Source organism: Arabidopsis lyrata (genome assembly GCF_000004255.2).
Source record: "Arabidopsis lyrata subsp. lyrata unplaced genomic scaffold ARALYscaffold_4, whole genome shotgun sequence".
In the NCBI taxonomy this organism is placed as follows: domain Eukaryota; kingdom Viridiplantae; phylum Streptophyta; class Magnoliopsida; order Brassicales; family Brassicaceae; genus Arabidopsis; species Arabidopsis lyrata.
The window spans coordinates 122,447-141,440 of record NW_003302552.1 but is presented as its reverse complement, the minus strand read 5'-3'; the positions used below and the strand labels follow the sequence as shown (position 1 = coordinate 141,440).

Genomic DNA, 18,994 nt, shown 5'->3' with positions numbered 1-18,994 from the left:
CAAAATTAAAATCAAAATTTTTCTGGTTTGTTTCGTATTGGCAAAGTTATTAGTTGTTAGAAAACGATGGTAGTGGCAAAGAAAGGGACAAGTACAAAAATAAAGAAAAAGCAATACAGTTGGAGCAACCAATATTTATGATGTTCATCAAACATTCAAACCCAACAATAACCCAGTTCTGTCTGTTAAACCAGTGATCAAATTTTATTTTTATTTTGGTCAAACACCGGTGACCAAGTGTTGTGCATCAATCAGCGCTTTTACTTCCTGTGTAGATTCACGATCCAGTTGAAGTCTCTCTTGCATACATCTTTAGGAAAGTCAGGCTTCAAGAGAAGATTTAACAGAAGCTTTCGCAGCGTCTTTTGTTGTCTCATATTACCTAAGTGAGTTCTAAGATAGAACCACGACCTTGCTCAGGATCCACATCACCAGAGAGAACTCAAATGCAAAGAGCGTATGAAGCAATCCCCTATCGAGTGCATATCCATAGAGCGTAATCCCCTTGTTGTTATGTCGCAGGTATTCCACTGCAATGTAACTCCCATCAATTGTTTGCAACTTATTTTGAAATAAGAAGAGCATGAAATCTCAATATAACGCACCTAGAGCTTGCCTAGCCTGGAAGAAGGAAGATAGATCCAGTGACGGTGACACATTAATGTATATGTTGTCGGATGAGTCAGTATCACTCTCGGGTGATACAGCTTCAGAAGCGCATGTCAAAGCCATGTGCCACCTTGTTGCAATACAGACTACTCCTTGAGCTCTGTGTGTGATTCTTGCAGCACCCAACACGCACAAGAAGAATCCGCTTAACTGTACTGCAGAACATACCTTGAGATAGAAGAATATGTATGCTTCATTAAATGCAGAGCGCTGAAACTTCGAAAATTATTACAACAAAGCTTTAGAAAATTACCACCAAATCACCAGAGCTGAGGAAACTCCTGTCAGACTTTGATGCAAGAACCAACAATAAGGCCACAAACTGACTGGTACTAATCACAACAAAGGCCGCGATGATGAAAAACCTGTACCTGTGGCTTGTAGCCGACAATTGTTTCTTGATCCTCACATGTTCCTTGCATACATCTTCTATGGTGTCTGATCCACATCTATCGAACAGCTTGTGAAGCCCTCGGAACCTCAGTATCTGTAGCTCACAGGTCAACCGGAACAGGATACAAACTAGCAAGAACACTCCTGTCCGGTAAACCCATGAAAATAAGACGAGGAAGAACATCACAAAGTTCAATGCAGCACAAGATGACTTTATGAAAGGAAATGATACTTCAGCGGAGGAGAAAAATATGCTCTTATGCACAAGTTCCACAAGGAAAGACGGTACAAGTATGTAGGCTAGGTAGCATAAGGCCTTGTCAAGTTCGCGCGAATATCCAAGCCTCACCAAGGTAGAATCATCAAGAAACAGAAGCTGTGTGAGACTATATATTCTGAAGAAACATATTAGAGTCAAGAAACCAATGACGGCAAGTCCAGACTCTGGAAATTGGACGAGCACATTGAAAGAGTTAACGTCCATAACTGATGAAGGCCAGGTTCTAGGAGTTTTGATGGACAGACAACTTATGAGAGGGACTAGTAAGGTGAATACTACAAACATCATATAGGACACAGCTTTACCAGAAGAGGAGGAGTGATCCAGAGCGCACCACTTGAGGAGAAGACGAAAGTTGCGCAAATCATCAGAAGGCAAGGATTTTGAAGGTTGTAAGGGTGTGTTAGAGAGGATTGGGAGGTGATGGTGAAAGTATTCATTTTCACCAGGATTCATATCTTTCCAGAGGAATCAAAGGGTTGAGGGATCACCAAAGTTATATATAGAAGGTCACTGCGAAAAGAGAAAATGACAATTCAAAATAACTACACCCACATGCAATGCAAGATATTTATAGGTATTTGGTAAGGGTCTTACATTTTTCATCACAAGCGATGGTTGATCAAAAAAGAGAAACTGGAGAGAAAAGCAATAGTAGCTTGCTTTGTCACGTGAAGTGAAGAACCCTCTCTCTCTTTCTCCTTTACTACTTTTGGGTAATCCAACTTGGCTGTGTATCTTTACCCGCAAGGTAAGTCTTTTCAAAGTCTTGATTCTAGTTAATATTTGCAGTTGAGAAACACGAGTGGTCTGCTATGCAACACTTTTCATCCACAACAAAATTAGCTGATAAAATTTTGTTTGCCTCTGTTGGGAGGAATTGTCTCAGTTTATTTAGGAATCAAAACACGGCTTGTGTTTTATGTGTAAGAACATGTTATGTGTCTGAAATTTGAAGATTCATATTCATTTTCATTTAGTTTTTGGCAGATGTCATTCTAGAAGTCAGAACAGTACCCTGGGACTGGTTACCGGCAAAATTTAGACTTCAAACTTTCTTCCAAACAACCGAAGACCACTGAGAACAACCCTGCAGAAGCAAAATTAAACGGACAATTCAGCTGTCTTCACGTTGGTAACTAACAGCGAAAGTTTTGGTACTTCACGATTTTGGTGAAGATCAGACGAATAGAAACAGTGAAGATTTTTCCAGCAACTTAGGGAAACCGAGCAAAATGACTAACCTGAGAGGGGACTATCTTTCTGCTGCAATGATCCTTTTATAAGCAACGTTCCTGGCATCTGTTGGAACACCTGTAATAGAAGTTTCTCCATCATACACCAATTTGAAAAGGTGAAGGCAATCGTTCGGGATTTATCAAATTAGATCCAAACTTACCAAGATGCGGAAAGATAGGTTATCTTCAGGGACTTGCAAACTGGATCCATCCAGTGACTGTTTGTCATATCCGTAGCTTCTTACACTATCTACATCTGTAATCCCATTCTTTGAGATTGAGTTGCACTGGTCATCAGATGCAACAATCTGTACAACAATAGAAGGAAACTCTGTTGAGCTTGAGATTCTGTAGAAACAAGCTTGGATGGCAAGACAAAAAAATACAGGTAGTGCACTTACGTCAACAGAAAATGTAGAAGAGTTTAATTTGCACGAGGCGCCACAGCTCTTGAAGAATTCTTCAACTGATTGAAGCACATCTACGGCACTGTACTGCCGTTTAATGCCCTATAAACACACAAATCCACCATGAAGAATGTAAAGCTTGACTAAAGCCCGAGACTTTTTATATAATTAGATAGCAAATAGATGTTACTTAAGCATGTAAAGGATGATGAAAGTTATAGATAGATTACCTCAAGCATAAAAGAAAGAACACTCTTTTTGACTACAGGAGGTGCTATAATCTTCCTAGCTGTGGGCATGAAGGACCAGGCGAGGCCCCACCGGGATGTTTGACCTTGGACAAATTCAGTGGTCTTCACAATGGTTACACCCACTTGCCAAAGCTTAGATATCAAGAGTTTGAGGTTAGCCTTCTTCCCAAGCATTGAAGTGTACCACCTAATATAAAACATGATCACAAAACGATAAGTCCTGATGAATGAAAAACCAGAATGTGAAAGATCCAAAGGTTTATCTGGGTACAGTTACCTGAATCTTTGCCTCAGTACAGTGCTATCTTCGATAATACAAGACACGAAAGCTTGCTCCCCACCATTGCAAACCATCTCCTCAGGAGTTCCACCACATGAAGTTTTAGGATTAAGTCCTGATTCTTCGAAGGTCTCAAAAAATGGAGGATTGGACATACAGAAGTCGAACGTTTCATTTTCCTTGACAACACCGAGTAATACAGCTGGTTCAGTATAGGTCTGGTTGTCATCTACAAGATTAATAGACTGAACCGTGGCGGAAATTTCGGCTTCCTCGTGTATGGTTAACTCACTCTCGGGAACAGAGGAACTCTGTGGAAGAACTTTAGAGTCTCTGATCTCGATAAGGTCTGAAATATGGGGATTACTTTTGACATTCTTCTCTGCCCATTCTAGAGCAACAGCAGTAAAATCTGCGTACAAAACAACATTGGCACCAAATTGAGAACATAAATGCGTAATGCAAATGAAGAATGATAAAAGAAGAAGAAGAAGAAACCTGAGCCAACAAAACTCCAACCAAAAAGAGATGCACCAAGGAGAGGATAAATGCAATTGGCCCCAGTACCAATGTCAAAGCCCTTTACTTCACCACCCAAACTTTGAATGACCTCAGAGGACAAAAGATCATTAATCCAATGAATGTAATTCGATCTATTAGGAACAGTTGGGCAAAGCTGTCCATCAGGAATCCACCTATACATGAAAAGACTTTGTTGGTACATAACTGTTCTTGAGAGCACAACAAAGCTAGTTCCTTTCTACAATTGAAACGTACCAGTTGACGCCGTGGTCGTGTAGAAGGAGGATACGAGTGAGCTCTCGGGTTGCGTTGTAATCGGTCCAGTCGATGCGAGCTCGGCCACCGGAGAAGAAAACAAAGGGCTTGAAAGAAGGGTAAAGAGACGCTAACGAGGCAAAATCGGGTGGGTTATCGGAGTATTTGTTTCGGGGTTTCTTTGTGGATCCAGGTTCTGAGCGACCTCTCTTCTTCCCGTTACGCATCGAAACCCTAAGCCGCCGGTGAAGTTGGTGAGAGAGAAGACAACGGCGGTGAATTGGAGTCAATGCGTTTAAAGCCTCTGGCTGAGTTAGCGGCTTTGAGAAGTTCGCCGGAAATTATATGCGTTCCCAACAAAACGACGCCGGATTTATTAATTACTTGTGGCTCAAATAAGTTCTTTTGTTTATTAACATATTTAGGTATTGTTTTATATTTTAAAATTAAATATCGTTTCATATTTTAATAAAAAAATTCAGTTTTAATCTTGCGATTTTAATTAATTAACCAATAGAAAAATAATACAATGTACTAACAGAAAATGCAAAAAAAAAAATGTTTTCAGACAATGTATGAAAAAATCTTAAACGATATTTATTACAAAAATAAATAAATCATATACCAGGTACATGTTTAGAAATAAATAAAACATTAAACAAAATTTAAGAATAAAACTCTAAAATATCTCCAACGGTTTTTTTATGTTTCCATTAGTCCCTGAAGATATTTAGAGTTTTATTAAACTCCAAAGTTGGGATGGGACTCTTTTAGGTGAGTTATGAGTTTTATTCAACATTGGTCTCAAATTCATCAAAAGGGTTTTTATATAGGCATCTCTGAAACAAATGACATCTCCAAAACTAATGATAGACATAACAAAATAGTCAATTTATCAAAAGAATATTCAATATAACTATGCGGTAGTGGACAATTTTCAAAGTCCCAATATATATTCGAACACCACCATCTCTTCAAGTGTTATATTTGGTAAAACAGAGGGTGTTCTTTGTAAGAAAACATTTGCTTCTCCCTCGAAAAAAAAGCTTTCGTCGAAACAATCCAGCAGTATTTAAATAGAAACTCAAAGATCCCGTAACTAGTCTTAACATCTTTTAAAACCCTTGGCGATTGAAATGATTTGCAAAACACAAACGCATTTCACACTTTCCTAAATTTAAAAGAGACACATTTAAAAGCTCAATCACTTACTTAATATATAGGTAGATAGAATCATAATTGATACTAATAAACTTAGTGGCCACAACTACTAGTAAGACAATATATGAACAAGACATTAACTAAACTCATCTTTTCATTGAATTATTATGCGTTAAACTAAAGATTTCAAAATTGGATACATCATTTGCATGTTGAGGAATACATGAGGAATTTGTGAGGAATTAAAATTGGTTACATCATTTGCATGTAAATGATGTAACATGGGTTTTGAGGAATTTTTGAGGAATTAAAATTGGTTACATCATTTGCATGTTGAGGAATACATGAGGAATTTGTGAGGAATTGTTGATATTTCAAAATTTTATATTTGTTTTTAAGTTGTTAAATAAATTAATCAATTTAACTATTATTAAAACTAAATGATAATTAAAATTATAATATTTAATTTAATAATAGAAGACTTCTACTAAAAGTTATGGGGCTTTTGCAAAAATGCTCCTTTTCAAAAATGCTCCTTCTTTAAAACTTTATAAAAAATGCTCTTAAAAATATAAGATTTACCCAAATATGTATGTAATATTATTAAAACATACACAAACTACAAATCTATGTATCTAAAATCTTATAAATACTTTATAAATACCTTATAAATGCATTTTAAATACCTTTAAAAACCTTTAAAATATCTTGTAAAACCTTTAAAAAACCTTAAAAATCCTTTAAAATAACTTGTAAAACCTTTAAAAACACCTTATAAAACCTTATAAATACTTGGATCGAGTCTTCAAGTAGTAGTTACAATCCATAAGTACTTTATAAACCTAATAAAACTTTATAAAAATTTCAGATTTAAAAAGGGGCATTTTTGAAAATGGACATCTAAAAGGGGCATTTTTGAAAAAGAGCACACAAAAAGGGGCATTTTTAACAATTTCCCAAAAGTTATTAGTAAGAAAAATTATAAACTAGAAAAATAAAATAGTTTAATTTTTATTGAAAAAGTAACAATTACTAGTTTATTTTATTATTTTATGCTTTTATATGATATTTACATTTGATAAAAAGATTAAATGTATCACATTCCTAATATTTTACAAATTTGAACATTTTTCAAATTAACTTATTATCTCATGTTTAATAAAATTATTAAATTATATAAAATTTCAAGTTTAATATTTTCATTTGTTTTTTATTTGCTCTTGTTGACAAAATAAAAAATTGGAATCTATATTTTCATATGTTTTGTTAACTAATTAATTAATTTTGAAAAATTCAGCTAGATTCAGCCGTTACCATTTGAACTCGAAGATATTCAGCCAGATTCTACAAAAAAATTATCATTAAATTCAGTTAGATTCAGCAATTCAGCCGGATTCCACGGTTACCATTTAAATTATTTATTTGTTTGGAAAGTGTAAATGCGCATTGACAAGTCCCATCGTACGTTACTCTTTTGACCACTCTTTTGAGATTTTGACTAACATAATACTAATTTAAAAAAAGTTTTGGGGTTACTATGTGAAAATACACTATTTTATTGGTACGAGAGCGTAAATTAAAAAAAAAAAAAAAACGGCACGCAGTTTGCGTTCCCAAAAATGTGGGACGACTAGTCAAAACATCTGCTTTCGTCCGTCAACTTTAATGTTGACTGAACCAGAATAATATTAAATTATTAAAATGGAATTTGTCTTTTTTCCCATTGTACCCTTCACACTCTGTTAGATCTTTTCGGGAGAAGAAGATAAGCTTTGAATGATTTATTTAAAAAAATACATAAATTCAACTCTTAGATTTGAATCTAACGGCTGAGAAACCTCCTGCAAAGCATCCCCAACCGTCCAGATCATAGCTGGCCCATCGCATCCTTTAGTTTCCCGAAAGGAAAAAATAATACAATCTCTAACATTAGCCTGGCCCATATCTTCCTTTTTTATAATATATTGTCAATTTTACTATTCAAACAAATTCGTATTTCTTTAAGTAAAATTTCTAAAAAAATTATTGCGTTTTGGAAAAAGTCAAGAAAATTATGCAGAAAAATAGAATATTCAATTTTAAAAATGGAAAATATCAAAATACGTTCGTTAAAAATGGGAATATGAAAAGAATTTTTAGAAAAAAAGTAAAGAATTTGGGGAATAATAAGTAAATAATGACGTGGCGGTGATACCCTCTGCCTTTGCACACATCTCTCGCAGATATAAACAGCGTCTGCTTCACGCCAAAGGAGAGAGAGAGAAAAGATCTGATCGGTTAGTTCGTCGGAGAGTTTTTGAATCAGAATGAGCGGCGGCGACGAAAACATGAGTGGTGGAGAGAGACGCAAGGGATCGGTGAAGTGGTTTGATACACAGAAGGGGTTTGGTTTCATCACACCTAACGACGGTGGTGACGATCTCTTCGTTCACCAGTCTTCCATCAGATCTGAAGGATTTCGTAGCCTCGCCGCTGAGGAATCTGTTGAGTTCGAGGTTGAGGTCGACAACACCGGCCGTCCCAAGGCTGTTGAAGTGTCTGGACCCGATGGTGCTCCCGTTCAGGGAAATAGCGGTGGTGGTTCATCTGGTGGACGCGGTGGTTTTGGCGGTGGTGGAAGAGGAGGCGGACGTGGTGGAGGAGGTTACGGAGGAGGCGGTGGTTACGGTGGTAGAGGAAGCGGTGGCCGTGGAGGAGGTGGTGGTGATAATTCTTGCTTTAAGTGCGGTGAACCAGGTCACATGGCTAGAGAATGCTCTCAAGGTGGTGGTGGTGGTGGATACAGTGGAGGTGGTGGTGGTGGTGGAAGGTACGGGTCTGGCGGCGGAGGTGGTGGAAGCTGCTACAGCTGTGGAGAGTCTGGGCATTTTGCAAGAGATTGCACTAGCGGTGGTGCTCGTTGAAGCAAACTAGACGGTGAAGAAGGGGTAAATCAGTCATCTCATACATGAAATCGATCCCTCTTCTCACTGACTTCTATCAAATATTATCTATCTTTTGTTATTCGACTCTCTCATGTTTTCGGATTTATTTAATTAGGGTTATGGTTATGGTGCCTTGTGATTTGAGTAAGAATTTGGATTGGTTTTATTGCATGTTTATCATACCTTTTGCTTCATGTGTCTCCTTGCTCTATTTCAAGCCTTCATAGAATTTATATTGGGTACACATTTTCTTGTCTACGAGAAGACTACAATCAATTTGTTTTCTTGATGAAAGATTTGCATTACTCCTAAAAGTTTTTGTTTTTTTTCCTTTAATTTTCAAACATGAAATACAATAAAAACAGACCAACTTTAGATGATGCTAAACGAGAACACCCAAAGCACTACGGCCTTGGTTGATTTAAAACGAACCCAAATCTCTAAATCTTCTGATCCGTGGAAAAAACGCCAACTTTCGTGGCAGCTGGGAACACTCTTGGGCCGGCTCTAGATTCGATGCTTATAATTCAAAGGCCATGAGTGTGATTGAAGTGAGGATGGCTGATGGGAGGAGGTGAGGCCATAACTGGTGGAGGGCACTGGTAGCATTTGGTGAAGAGGCCAAAGGTATCAATTTGGTGAACAAAATTGATCATACTAGCCCAACCACCGAACCCGAATCCAACAATGAACACCCACACAACTATGAAGGCGTTGATGGTGAAAGCCCCAGTCCACCGTCCTAGAAACCTCGGGGGCTGCTCCACGGCATTTTCACGTGCGGCGGAGGAGCGGAAGGTGAAGATATGAGCTAGTGCAGGGATGATGTAGACAGTGAAGCTGACGAGTAGAGATCCAACAGTTGAGTTAATGGGACCGAAGAAAGGGAATATGATAGCAAGAAACCAAATGGGTATAACAACAGGAAGCCTCGCGGCGGCTCGTTTACACATGCTTCGGCACTCATGCATCCCTATAAGCTTCTCCCACACAAAGTAGAGTGGCGTGCAAGCAAAACCAAAGGTAATGAACTGATGGATGAGCATGAGCACAACTGCAAAGTCACGGTAAAGATTCTTTGGGAGGAGAGCAAATGCGTTTGAATGGTTTAGAAGCAAATCACCAAACGCCCAATAAACCGCAGACGCAGAAGGCAGCGTTAGCGTCAGCACGTACAGTGTTGCAAAGAGGTATATGGACTTGAACTTCTGCGGTTTCCACATAGCATGCATTATCTCTCTGCCAACAACAACACAAAACAATGAAAGTGAGTGGTCATTTTCATCAATCTGTAATTCCAGTTATACCCTTAGGATATGTGAATCGTGATGGGGTTAAAATGGTAAGAGAATAGGAACATACACAGTAACAGCATGTCCACCGAATGTGTAAAGAATGTTTGTGGCCCCTGTGAAGTATAAAACCAGCTTGCTTGGTCCTGAATGCTTCACTCCTTGTACCTATTTTTATTATTCCAACACTACATTATTATTATTCTTTTTCTATAAGAAAATTCAATTATCTACAACTCTACAAGTATCATTTATGTCTGACACACCAATGTTATAGGTTTGGGTAAAGTGGTCCCAAACCACATGTTGCTTGAAACACAAGTGCCAAAAGACATAAGCAAGAAGACAACTTTGTTGATGTTTTCGAGTCCCCTTAAGCCACAACATCACCAGCTATTCTAATCTTTAACCATTGAAACTAATTAGAAAATAAGAAAGAATTACCTGTCCATGGAGGATGGAGGCAATGGTGAGGTACCAAGCAGTGTAAGTGGTCATCAAGAGTCCAAGAAAAGACCAGATCCTGTAGTTGTGGAAGGAAGGAATGAAGACTGTGGTTGCACAACATGCTCCAAATATGTATGTCCATGTCCTCTTGTCCAGATTATCATTTATGTAATATATGTTGCTGCAAAACAATACACCATTAAACCCCATCATTAGTACTCTCAGTTTCATATAGAAGTATGCTAATCTTACTCAAGAAAGAATTGTTACCTGGCACAAGCTATGAGTTGAATGACAGATCCAAAGAGAAGGAAGGTGCAGTTAAAAGCTAAACCAACATTCCTCCAATGCTTCCCAAGCAATCCATCAAGAACCTCAAACCACTTCACATTAACCAACATGTAAAATATTTTTGTTTCAAAAAGAGAAGATGAATATAATAGAGAAGATCAGTAAACAAACCTGAATGACATGGTTTCTGAAGTTAACTTTCTCTCTCTCCTTTCTAGTTCTGTATTCAACATAAAGAATGCTGATGAGGTAAGCAGTCCAACTACCTAAGATGCCATAGAAGAGCTGAAACAGAATCCCTGAGAGCATCCCCAGCTGTGAGAACGAGTATGGCAGTGTCAACAGCACTTGTGCCACCTATATAACAACACATCATATATAATCAGAGAGACTCAAAAGAACAAAACTTGTTCATCAGAGAGAAAAAGCTAACTTGATTGGAAGCACAGCTGAACCAAGCATCATAAGCAGAGCCACCATGCCAAAACATGTCAGAGAGCTTAGATTTGATGTCTGAAGCTTTACCTTCCTTATCCATCTCAACATAGTTCCCAACCACAACAGTCTCAGCTGCTTTCTCACCGTTCTCCATCTCTCTCTTTGTGATGAAGAGTGAATGGAGAAGAGATGTGAATATATATATATATATATATATAGAGAAAGAAAGAAAGAAAAATAGAGAAGAGATGTGAATATATATATATATATAGAGAGAGAGAAAGAAAGAAAAATAGAGAAGAGTGTTGTGTAGACAGAGAGGGAGACACGGAAGTAGTTTTTCAAGAAGCTTAACTCTCTTTGTTTTTTGATAGCTACTTGTGAGAGTTTATGTTTCGGGAGTGACAACAACAACAACATCGAATCAATTCATACATACTAATAGTAATTTATTACCAAACCTAACAAAACAAGTTTTACTGTTACCATCAATATTACTCTTATTGAATTATTTTTACTCATGAAAAACTTGGGATATTTTGAAAAGGGTATTTATTAAAATTATAGATTTGTGTTGGATTTTTGTCAAAATTAAATTAAAAAATGATGGCTTTATTGAATTTTATTAAATGTAGGACGAAAGTGTGATTTAATTCCATTAGATGATAAAAAGGGGTGATTATATTATTTTATATTTTTTAACTCTGTTTTTCGCCGGCTAAAATTTGTACTACAAGTCTTTATTTAAGTACTGATTTCTTGTTTTATATCAATGTCTAATAAGGACTGTTTTGTTGGTTTTATCAGCAAATTAATACTAAAATTAAGCGGAATCACATGGTTTAGCGGCGAGTCACGTTTTGCTCGCACGAGTGGGCTTTCGTTTCTCGAGCAAATTATTCGTTTACTATTATTCTTTAAGCTATTCGTTAAAAGTTTAAACAAAGCATTTTCATTAATTTGGCTATAAGTTTACGATATATTGAAATGAAATACTATGTCTGTAAATGCTCTCCAGCCTGATCATAATAACTCTTCTGGTATCAATTAATTATACGAAAGGAAATTCTGTATAAAAATAAAAACACAAATTATTTGAAAAGAAGACAAAAGTTTGAATGAAAAATCTGCTATATAGTACATTAATATTCTCCCATGATTCGAACAAAACATTTTGTAAATATCGATGTTGCTTATACAAAGTACCTCTTGTATTTATTGCTCTAGATTTTGCTTTTTCTACATTTGATGATTTTAATAGAGATACTGCGTTTGCACTACAGACTTACAGCTGTCAGTAAATAATGGGCTGTCAAATTCAATGCAAAACCAAATTTTTTTACTTTTACTACCTACATATATAGTGTATTATGTATCATGAAACTTTACATTTAATCTTTTTTTCGTAAGTAGTGACCAAAGTAGATGAATGATGTATGCCTCTTCCCTCGGAGAATGAAGGAACATAAAAGTCTGTACACCTAAAATTAAGGGAAATCAAATCAGGTTCAATTATCTCTATTGCTGAAATAGTAGCTTTTTCTAATGATGTATTAACAAATTCGTTCTGGAAAAAAAAATGATAGAAGTAATTTGTTTTCCCAAACTAAGACTCTATATAAAAGTTTTGCAGCAAAACAATGTATAAATCTTTTAAAACAAAACGTCAGTAAAAATTGTGCCTTTAATCTCATACGTCAAATATTTTTGATTTATTTACTTCAGTAATAACTTAGTATTGTATTGTTTTTTTTTTGGTAGGCTTTTAGTATTGTATTGTTTGTCTAAATAAAATCTTCACTCTTGATATTTCACATATTTCACCAATGATTAATATCATAATATATTTTCATGATATCTTATGTACGAGGGAAAAAAAAAGAAGAAGCATAGATAATTGAAATATATTCCGTCGGTTGTTCTCCGGTGGTGGTTTCCGGCGATCGTTTTTCTCTCCTCCAGGCGTTGCGGTCGACTCTTCTCGGGATGGATCCGTTGTTTGTTTTTGCAGCTGTTCTCTTCGATTGGAGGTATTATGAGTCTTTCCCGATTGGTTTGTTTGCGGGTGGAGTCAGATTGGTCCGTAGTGGTGTTCGGTTAGCTGTTTGGTGGCTGCTGGAGTAACATTTGGTCGGAAGCTAAAGGACGGCTCCGTTCCAGGTGGTTCTTTCTGGCGGATTGGGTTGCGCTTCCGGATGCCGGCTCCTTATCTGTAGGGTTTGTGTTGTGTACATAGTGGGGGTCTAGGCTCTGCTTAGTTAGTCTAGGCGGTCAATTGCTGGTGTTTTCGCTTGTAGTTAGTTTAGCCCCTCCATTCGGGTCGATATCTCTTTTCGAAGCGGTTGTATTGTCGGGTGTGTGTTTCTGGTTTCAGGTTTGAGCTTCATGCATGTCTTGGGTTGCAAAAGGAAGGCAGGAGTAAGTTTTTCTCTTCCCCATCAATGGAGGTGTGGTATTTTCTCCCTCTCGATGTGATTGTGATTCCGACTTTGCTGGAAGAGAAGCCTCTTGATCATGTCGTGTTTGGTAGAGGACGTCAGTAATTCGCGGAAGAGGTTTCTCCTGGCTCATCCACCATATCGGAGTTGCGATTGCGGCGGAAGTCGAAGGGAGAATGGTGGGTTGCATTGTTAGTTTGGTTGGTTAACTGTAGATCCTTTTGGATCTTAGAGGGCGTGCATGGTTTCCGGTTTGTTGGGGGTTAGATTGAGCCTCTATCCTCCGTAAATCGTCACGTTTATAGCTTCCACCAGACCGGATTGAAGGGAGCCTTTCTTGGAGCTTTTTGGAATTCACCGTTTCAAGTGGAGTGGCGTTAGGTCTTAGGTTGTTAGATTGCTAGGTTGGGATCTGACTCCGTTTTACCAAGCAGAGCCGTGTTGTCGGGAGTTTGAATTTACCAGAAGACTTGTAGCGGGTTAGGCGGGTCGCCAGAAATGAATTGGAGGTGGAAATTGGTTACTTTTGCCTCTAACTTGGTTTTGGTTATTCTCCGCAAAGTCGTGGGTCTTGTAACCACTGGTTATACGGTTTGAGCTTCTGCTTCAGGTCATAACTGTTCAGCAGGATCCGATCCACTCTTTAGGAGACATTGTGGGTTTTCAGAATTGTTCCTTTCACTGTTGAAATTTTGTAGTCTGAAACTGTGTCCATTTTGGGTTGTGTTTTAATAAAATTAAGTTTTTAAAAAAAATTATAAAAAAAAATAAGGAAATATATTTTCATAAGGAAAAAAAAAAGAGAATAATAAGAAAGTAGACCGAATCATTGCAAGAAAACAAGCGTGGTCGCTTTTATAATAAGAGGTAAGCTCGCTTTTATCACATGCCCCATTCCTCTCTCTGAAATTTGTGCTCTTTCTTATTATTCTCAATTTATACACTAAAACCTAGTATATCACATTGATCTCATCAATTTTATTTCTTTTGATTTATCTATGGTGCAAATTAGTTTAACTCAATACATTACTGATTATAGGAAAATTAACTTTGAAATTATTTTGAATTACATTAATTTCCTAAATGATGCATATATGTTGTGAATATGTGAAGGTAGGTAACTAATATCTATTCTATGAGAGAGATGATTTAGTTTTTTGTCATTTCATTGACGAAAGCATATAAGTAACTGCTTAAGGCAAACCAATACAAACAAGTAGACAAATTAAACACAAGATAAAACCAAATATATTTCTTATTAGATTATGTGGTCTCAAAAACAGACATCTTTTGTTTGTTAATGCCTATGTTAATATTCATGTTCTCATTCAAATGCATTGACTCAAAACAAAAAGATGTATACAACAACAATTTATTTCAAGTCTACTGTCTTTTTCCAAGTGAACGTTGTTTCTTTCTTTAGATTCTCCTCATGAGTCTGAGTAAAAAATATGTATATTTTTTGTGCTGCTTATTTTTTATTTTATTAAATAAGAGGTGATAACCTCATTGAGGTGCTTTTGTGATGCTAATATTGTGTGAGAAACTAAGAATCTCAAAATTTTATTATTTATACATATTTGATATATAATCATGATGGTGAACTTATAATGCTCTACAATCATCATATTATAACAAAATAGTTGAATTTCGTAGTCACTTGTTGCACCTTTTCATATAAATATAGACATATTTATTATTTATGACCCTATCATCATATCTCATAATGGGTTTGTCTTTTCAATAATTATAATTATATGAAACAAATATAGCATTGTTAGAAATAATGACAAATGAGCATGCATGACAGCATGAGTCATTTAGCCCCCTTTTTTTAATTATCCTAATTCTTTGCAAATATTTTTGAAGGGCAACAATATAAAGAAAAATAAGTTACTTAATTAAACAAATTTTTCTGTGGTAATTGATTTCAATATATACAGTTAAAATATGTTTGGATAACTCTCTATACATAGTTATATTTCAGAGCAATAGTGAGCAAGTGTTTCTGCATAATAAAATATCAAAACATGGCTATAATTTCACAAGTAATAATAATGTGGACTGTAGTAAAATGAGGCTAAGCATTGAGTGTTAGAGAAAATGCCTAAGGCACACTTTCTTCTCTGTTTTCTTTTGAAAGGCTCTGATTGGTAACATTGCATAATCGCATAATGACATAAGTTGTAGAATAAAAATTTGCAGAATGAAATTACTTAAAAGTATGTTGATTGGATACATTTTGTGTAATGTCGGAATATAATATTATATCACTAATATATACTTATATTCAATAAGCAAAAAATCTTTTAATAAAATTTGAGTAATATTTGATAATAAATATTAAAAATTGTTAAAAAATTGTGAAATTTTAAATATTATTTGAAAATGGTGTAAATTTCATTGTAAACAATTATTTTCTTACTTTTCTAATTGCTAATATTTTGTATGGATAAAATAATAAAAAAATTTATTATGCAAATAAGCGACTATATACCCATTTATTTGCATAATGAGTTCTTACTTCTATTTTTAGGCGAAAAAACAAATCTCATGGTTTTTGCGTTTTCTAATGCCATCATGCAAATTTTTTTGATTGGCTTTTTTTTTTTGCATAATCGCATTAAAAACGTAATTCTGCCATTATGCGATTACAAATGAGAGATAGTGAAACAATTTCAAATTAACACTCTTATTCCCTCTATTTCATAATATAAGGCGTTTTGAAAAAGATTTTTGTTTCACAATATAAATTGTTTTCGAGTTTCGATGCAAATTATATATTACTTTAATATTTTATGATTATTTATATTATGCAGTCTCTTTTATGATTGGTTGAACTTTTTAAAAGTAGATCTTCTTAATCAGCGTGTTTTTACCTAAAACTACTTATATTATAAAACGAAGGGAGTATTTTTTATGCTCTCCTTGTCTCCTTCACCGTAACTACATTTAATATTCTTACCCATTTTTATTTATTGCAAAATCTGCTCATAAAGCTGAGTAGTATTATTTATAGCTGCAAAGAAGAAAAAAGCTGAGTATTAGGGTCCGAATGGTAACTGCGTTTTGCGGTACGGGAGAAGTGCGGTATTATAGTGCGGTACGGTTCAACTGTGGGACGTGCGGTATGCGGAACAAATTCGGTTTTTAGAAATAAGCGGTATAGCATAATGTTTGATTGGTAAAAAAAATGCGGTGCGGAATACAAATTATAGTTAAATAATTTTTAAAAGTATATTAATAATATTAATATAATTATAAATTAAACATTTATATATATATATATATATATATATTAGTATCATCATAAATTAAACATTTATATATATATATAAATATATTTTTTTGGTGATTAAACATTTATATATATATTAGTATAATCATAAATTAAACATTCACATAAATTAAACATTCAGTTTCTTTTTGGTAGGATAAATTAAAAATTCTTAATCATAAATTTAAAAGCTTTCAATTTAATTTGCTGAAAAAAAAAAACACAATTTAATGTGTCTCTTAACATTCTTGATTATCCCTTCTATTTAATGTGTTTAATTAATGAGTTATTTTGTGTTAAAATTTTTCTTAATAAGCGTGCTTTTAGCCCAAAAATTCTATATTTTGGAACAGAGGGAGTATTAGAGAAGGAGAATATTTTTTCCTACCAAACAAAAAGAAGGAGAATGACTTTCATAATAATTTTATAACTTAAAAAAAAAATTTTTGATAATCACGATGAGAGTGTGTGTTTTATTTTTCATTCGTATTATTGATGTTATACCTTCTGACTTTGACTCACAAGTTAATAAAGTTACCTAAAGCATTTCTCATCAAACACAAAAGCAATGTTTGTGTTAAAAAAAAACAAAAAAAAAATGTATTATTTTGTTAGGTGCTGTTTTTGATAAAACCGCTGGGTAAAGCCTTCTTTTTATTTCTAACAGCGGTTTACTGTATTACCCGTTGGACAAAACCGCAAATTCCTCTTTTTTTTTTTTTTTTTAAAACGCAAATCTGTCAGAAAAAGTGTGATTGGTGAGTACACTGCGGTTTTGTGAAAAAATTTAGAAAAACGCCTTTTTTGTGTTCACCATTCGGATCCTTAATTCTAGTTAATAAAACTTGTTTTTGTGTGTAGACAAAGGAAAAGACTGTCTAAGCAGTAAATACGAAATACTTTATGAGTTTGTTGGTCTGAAACTGATTAGACCTGGTCAAACCAAAAGCTCCTTTTTAATCAATCTTTTGAAAAAATGTTAATTTTGCCTCCTGAGCCACGCCTTTTACCACTACTTACCATAATAAAGACGGAGAACAACATATGTATGTTCCATCATAATTCAGTTTCCCCTCTGTCCTCTTTTTTACCAGACAAATCACAGAGAAGATTAATCTAGAAGCATTTTAAATGTTTGTCTCTATATATCCCTTATTTAATCTATTTTATTAAAAAAACAAATTATTATCTTTCTAAAAACTCTCTCTCTTATCACACTTCTATCTTTTAGAGAGAGAGGGTGATTTCCGATTTACCGGAATTCTCTTCCGCCGTTCGCGCTTTTTGTTTGTAATATACTCAGTTTTCCGACTTTAGTCGGATTTCGTTTTTCCGTTTTGTCGGACCTTTCTCCGGTCTCTCCGGATCTAATAACATCCATCTTAGTTTTCTAAGTCTGGATTGTTTTTGTTCCTCTTTCTACAGGGAATAAATCAATATCACCTTGAGATCTATTGATCTCCCCGTTTCACCGTCGGCTTGACTCTTCTCTTCTATCGGAGTAATATCTTCGTCGCAGCTTCTGACTCTGTTGTAGTCGGCGACCTCTTTAGGTCATAGGCGGAGCTTCCAATTCAAGAGATCGGGTTAAGATGTGAAGATTTTTGAAGTCTTCTTGAGGTTTCTTTCTCAGACGGGACCGGTGGTCTTCAATCAGATCGGTAAAGGCGGAATCTGTAGAAGGATCGCGGTGGTGGATGCTCGAAGCCGGCGGCGGTGCTGTGTCAACTCGTGGAATTGGCCGACACTGACTGTTTCTTTTTCCTTCTTGCGTGTTGACACGTGGTGTTGCACGTGGCACCCTCTGTTCTTAATCTTTCACTAATGAGTTTAAGATTAAGCTGCTTTTATTCTAATTAGGGTTGTAAATGTTGGAAATGGGTTTCTGTATTTCATCTCCTTGTACTGCCCATTGGGCTTTCTACCTTAATGGATTGGCCGATAAAAAAAAAAAAAAAAAAAAAAATCTATTTTATTATATATATATATATATTGTTAAATTTCATAATTATTTTAATAATAATTTATAGCTTGTGAAAAATGGCTGAAGTCCAAAATATAGTATCTACAAAAGTAACCACAAAGGAACCCATATTATAATGTTTAGGCCCAAAAAGCCCAAAAGTATAAATAATTTACAGATATAAATAAAATTAGATAATTATATCTTTACATTTGTTGTAAGTAAAATCCTTTAATTTTGATATTTTTTAACTCTTATTTTCTTTAGCCTACTAAATATTTGTAATTAGTAAAAATAATTGTTGTACCGTAAAAATATATGATAAGTTTCTTTTTCCTATCTCTAACCATTTAAATATATTTACTCATTATATGTAAAGATATAATTATCTAATTTTATTTATATCCAATCTCTATTCAATTTTTTTTGTTATATATTTACTTTTACATTTTTTAAATATATATTTAT

General features: G+C 35.0%; 4 protein-coding genes across 5 annotated transcripts; 1 reads left to right on the top strand and 3 right to left on the bottom strand.

Moving 5' to 3' along the window:
- Positions 1-73: 73 nt before the first annotated feature.
- Positions 74-2,038, bottom strand: LOC9314601. 2 transcript variants are annotated; one of them, XM_021027765.1, is made up of 5 exons: positions 1,940-2,038; positions 1,648-1,855; positions 923-1,206; positions 606-837; positions 74-530 (listed from the first exon to the last, which is right to left on the bottom strand). In XM_021027765.1, exons 2-5 carry the CDS (start codon positions 1,796-1,798, stop codon positions 394-396), a joined length of 804 nt encoding a protein of 267 aa, XP_020883424.1. In that variant the 5' UTR covers positions 1,799-1,855; positions 1,940-2,038; the 3' UTR covers positions 74-393. The 2 variants fall into 2 exon arrangements, with proteins under 2 accessions (XP_020883424.1, XP_020883423.1); XM_021027764.1 differs by having other exon boundaries at positions 923-1,855.
- Positions 2,039-2,077: 39 nt separating this feature from the next.
- Positions 2,078-4,664, bottom strand: LOC9314600 (methyltransferase-like protein 16). Its single transcript, XM_021027763.1, has 8 exons — positions 4,296-4,664; positions 4,017-4,213; positions 3,516-3,930; positions 3,218-3,425; positions 2,982-3,089; positions 2,742-2,888; positions 2,587-2,656; positions 2,078-2,432 (listed from the first exon to the last, which is right to left on the bottom strand). The coding sequence occupies exons 1-8, from the start codon at positions 4,520-4,522 to the stop codon at positions 2,371-2,373; spliced, it is 1,434 nt and encodes a 477-aa protein (XP_020883422.1). The 5' UTR covers positions 4,523-4,664; the 3' UTR covers positions 2,078-2,370.
- A 2,907-nt stretch (positions 4,665-7,571) lies between these two features.
- LOC9314599 (cold shock domain-containing protein 4) lies at positions 7,572-8,565 on the top strand. Its single transcript, XM_021028967.1, has one exon. The coding sequence runs from the start codon at positions 7,763-7,765 to the stop codon at positions 8,357-8,359; it is 597 nt and encodes a 198-aa protein (XP_020884626.1). The 5' UTR covers positions 7,572-7,762; the 3' UTR covers positions 8,360-8,565.
- Positions 8,566-8,682: 117 nt separating this feature from the next.
- On the bottom strand, positions 8,683-11,066 carry LOC9314598 (auxin transporter-like protein 2). The gene is made up of 6 exons (XM_002878485.2): positions 10,844-11,066; positions 10,582-10,767; positions 10,390-10,502; positions 10,117-10,300; positions 9,743-9,840; positions 8,683-9,619 (listed from the first exon to the last, which is right to left on the bottom strand). Exons 1-6 carry the CDS (start codon positions 11,000-11,002, stop codon positions 8,908-8,910), a joined length of 1,452 nt encoding a protein of 483 aa, XP_002878531.1. The 5' UTR covers positions 11,003-11,066; the 3' UTR covers positions 8,683-8,907.
- Positions 11,067-18,994: the final 7,928 nt, after the last annotated feature.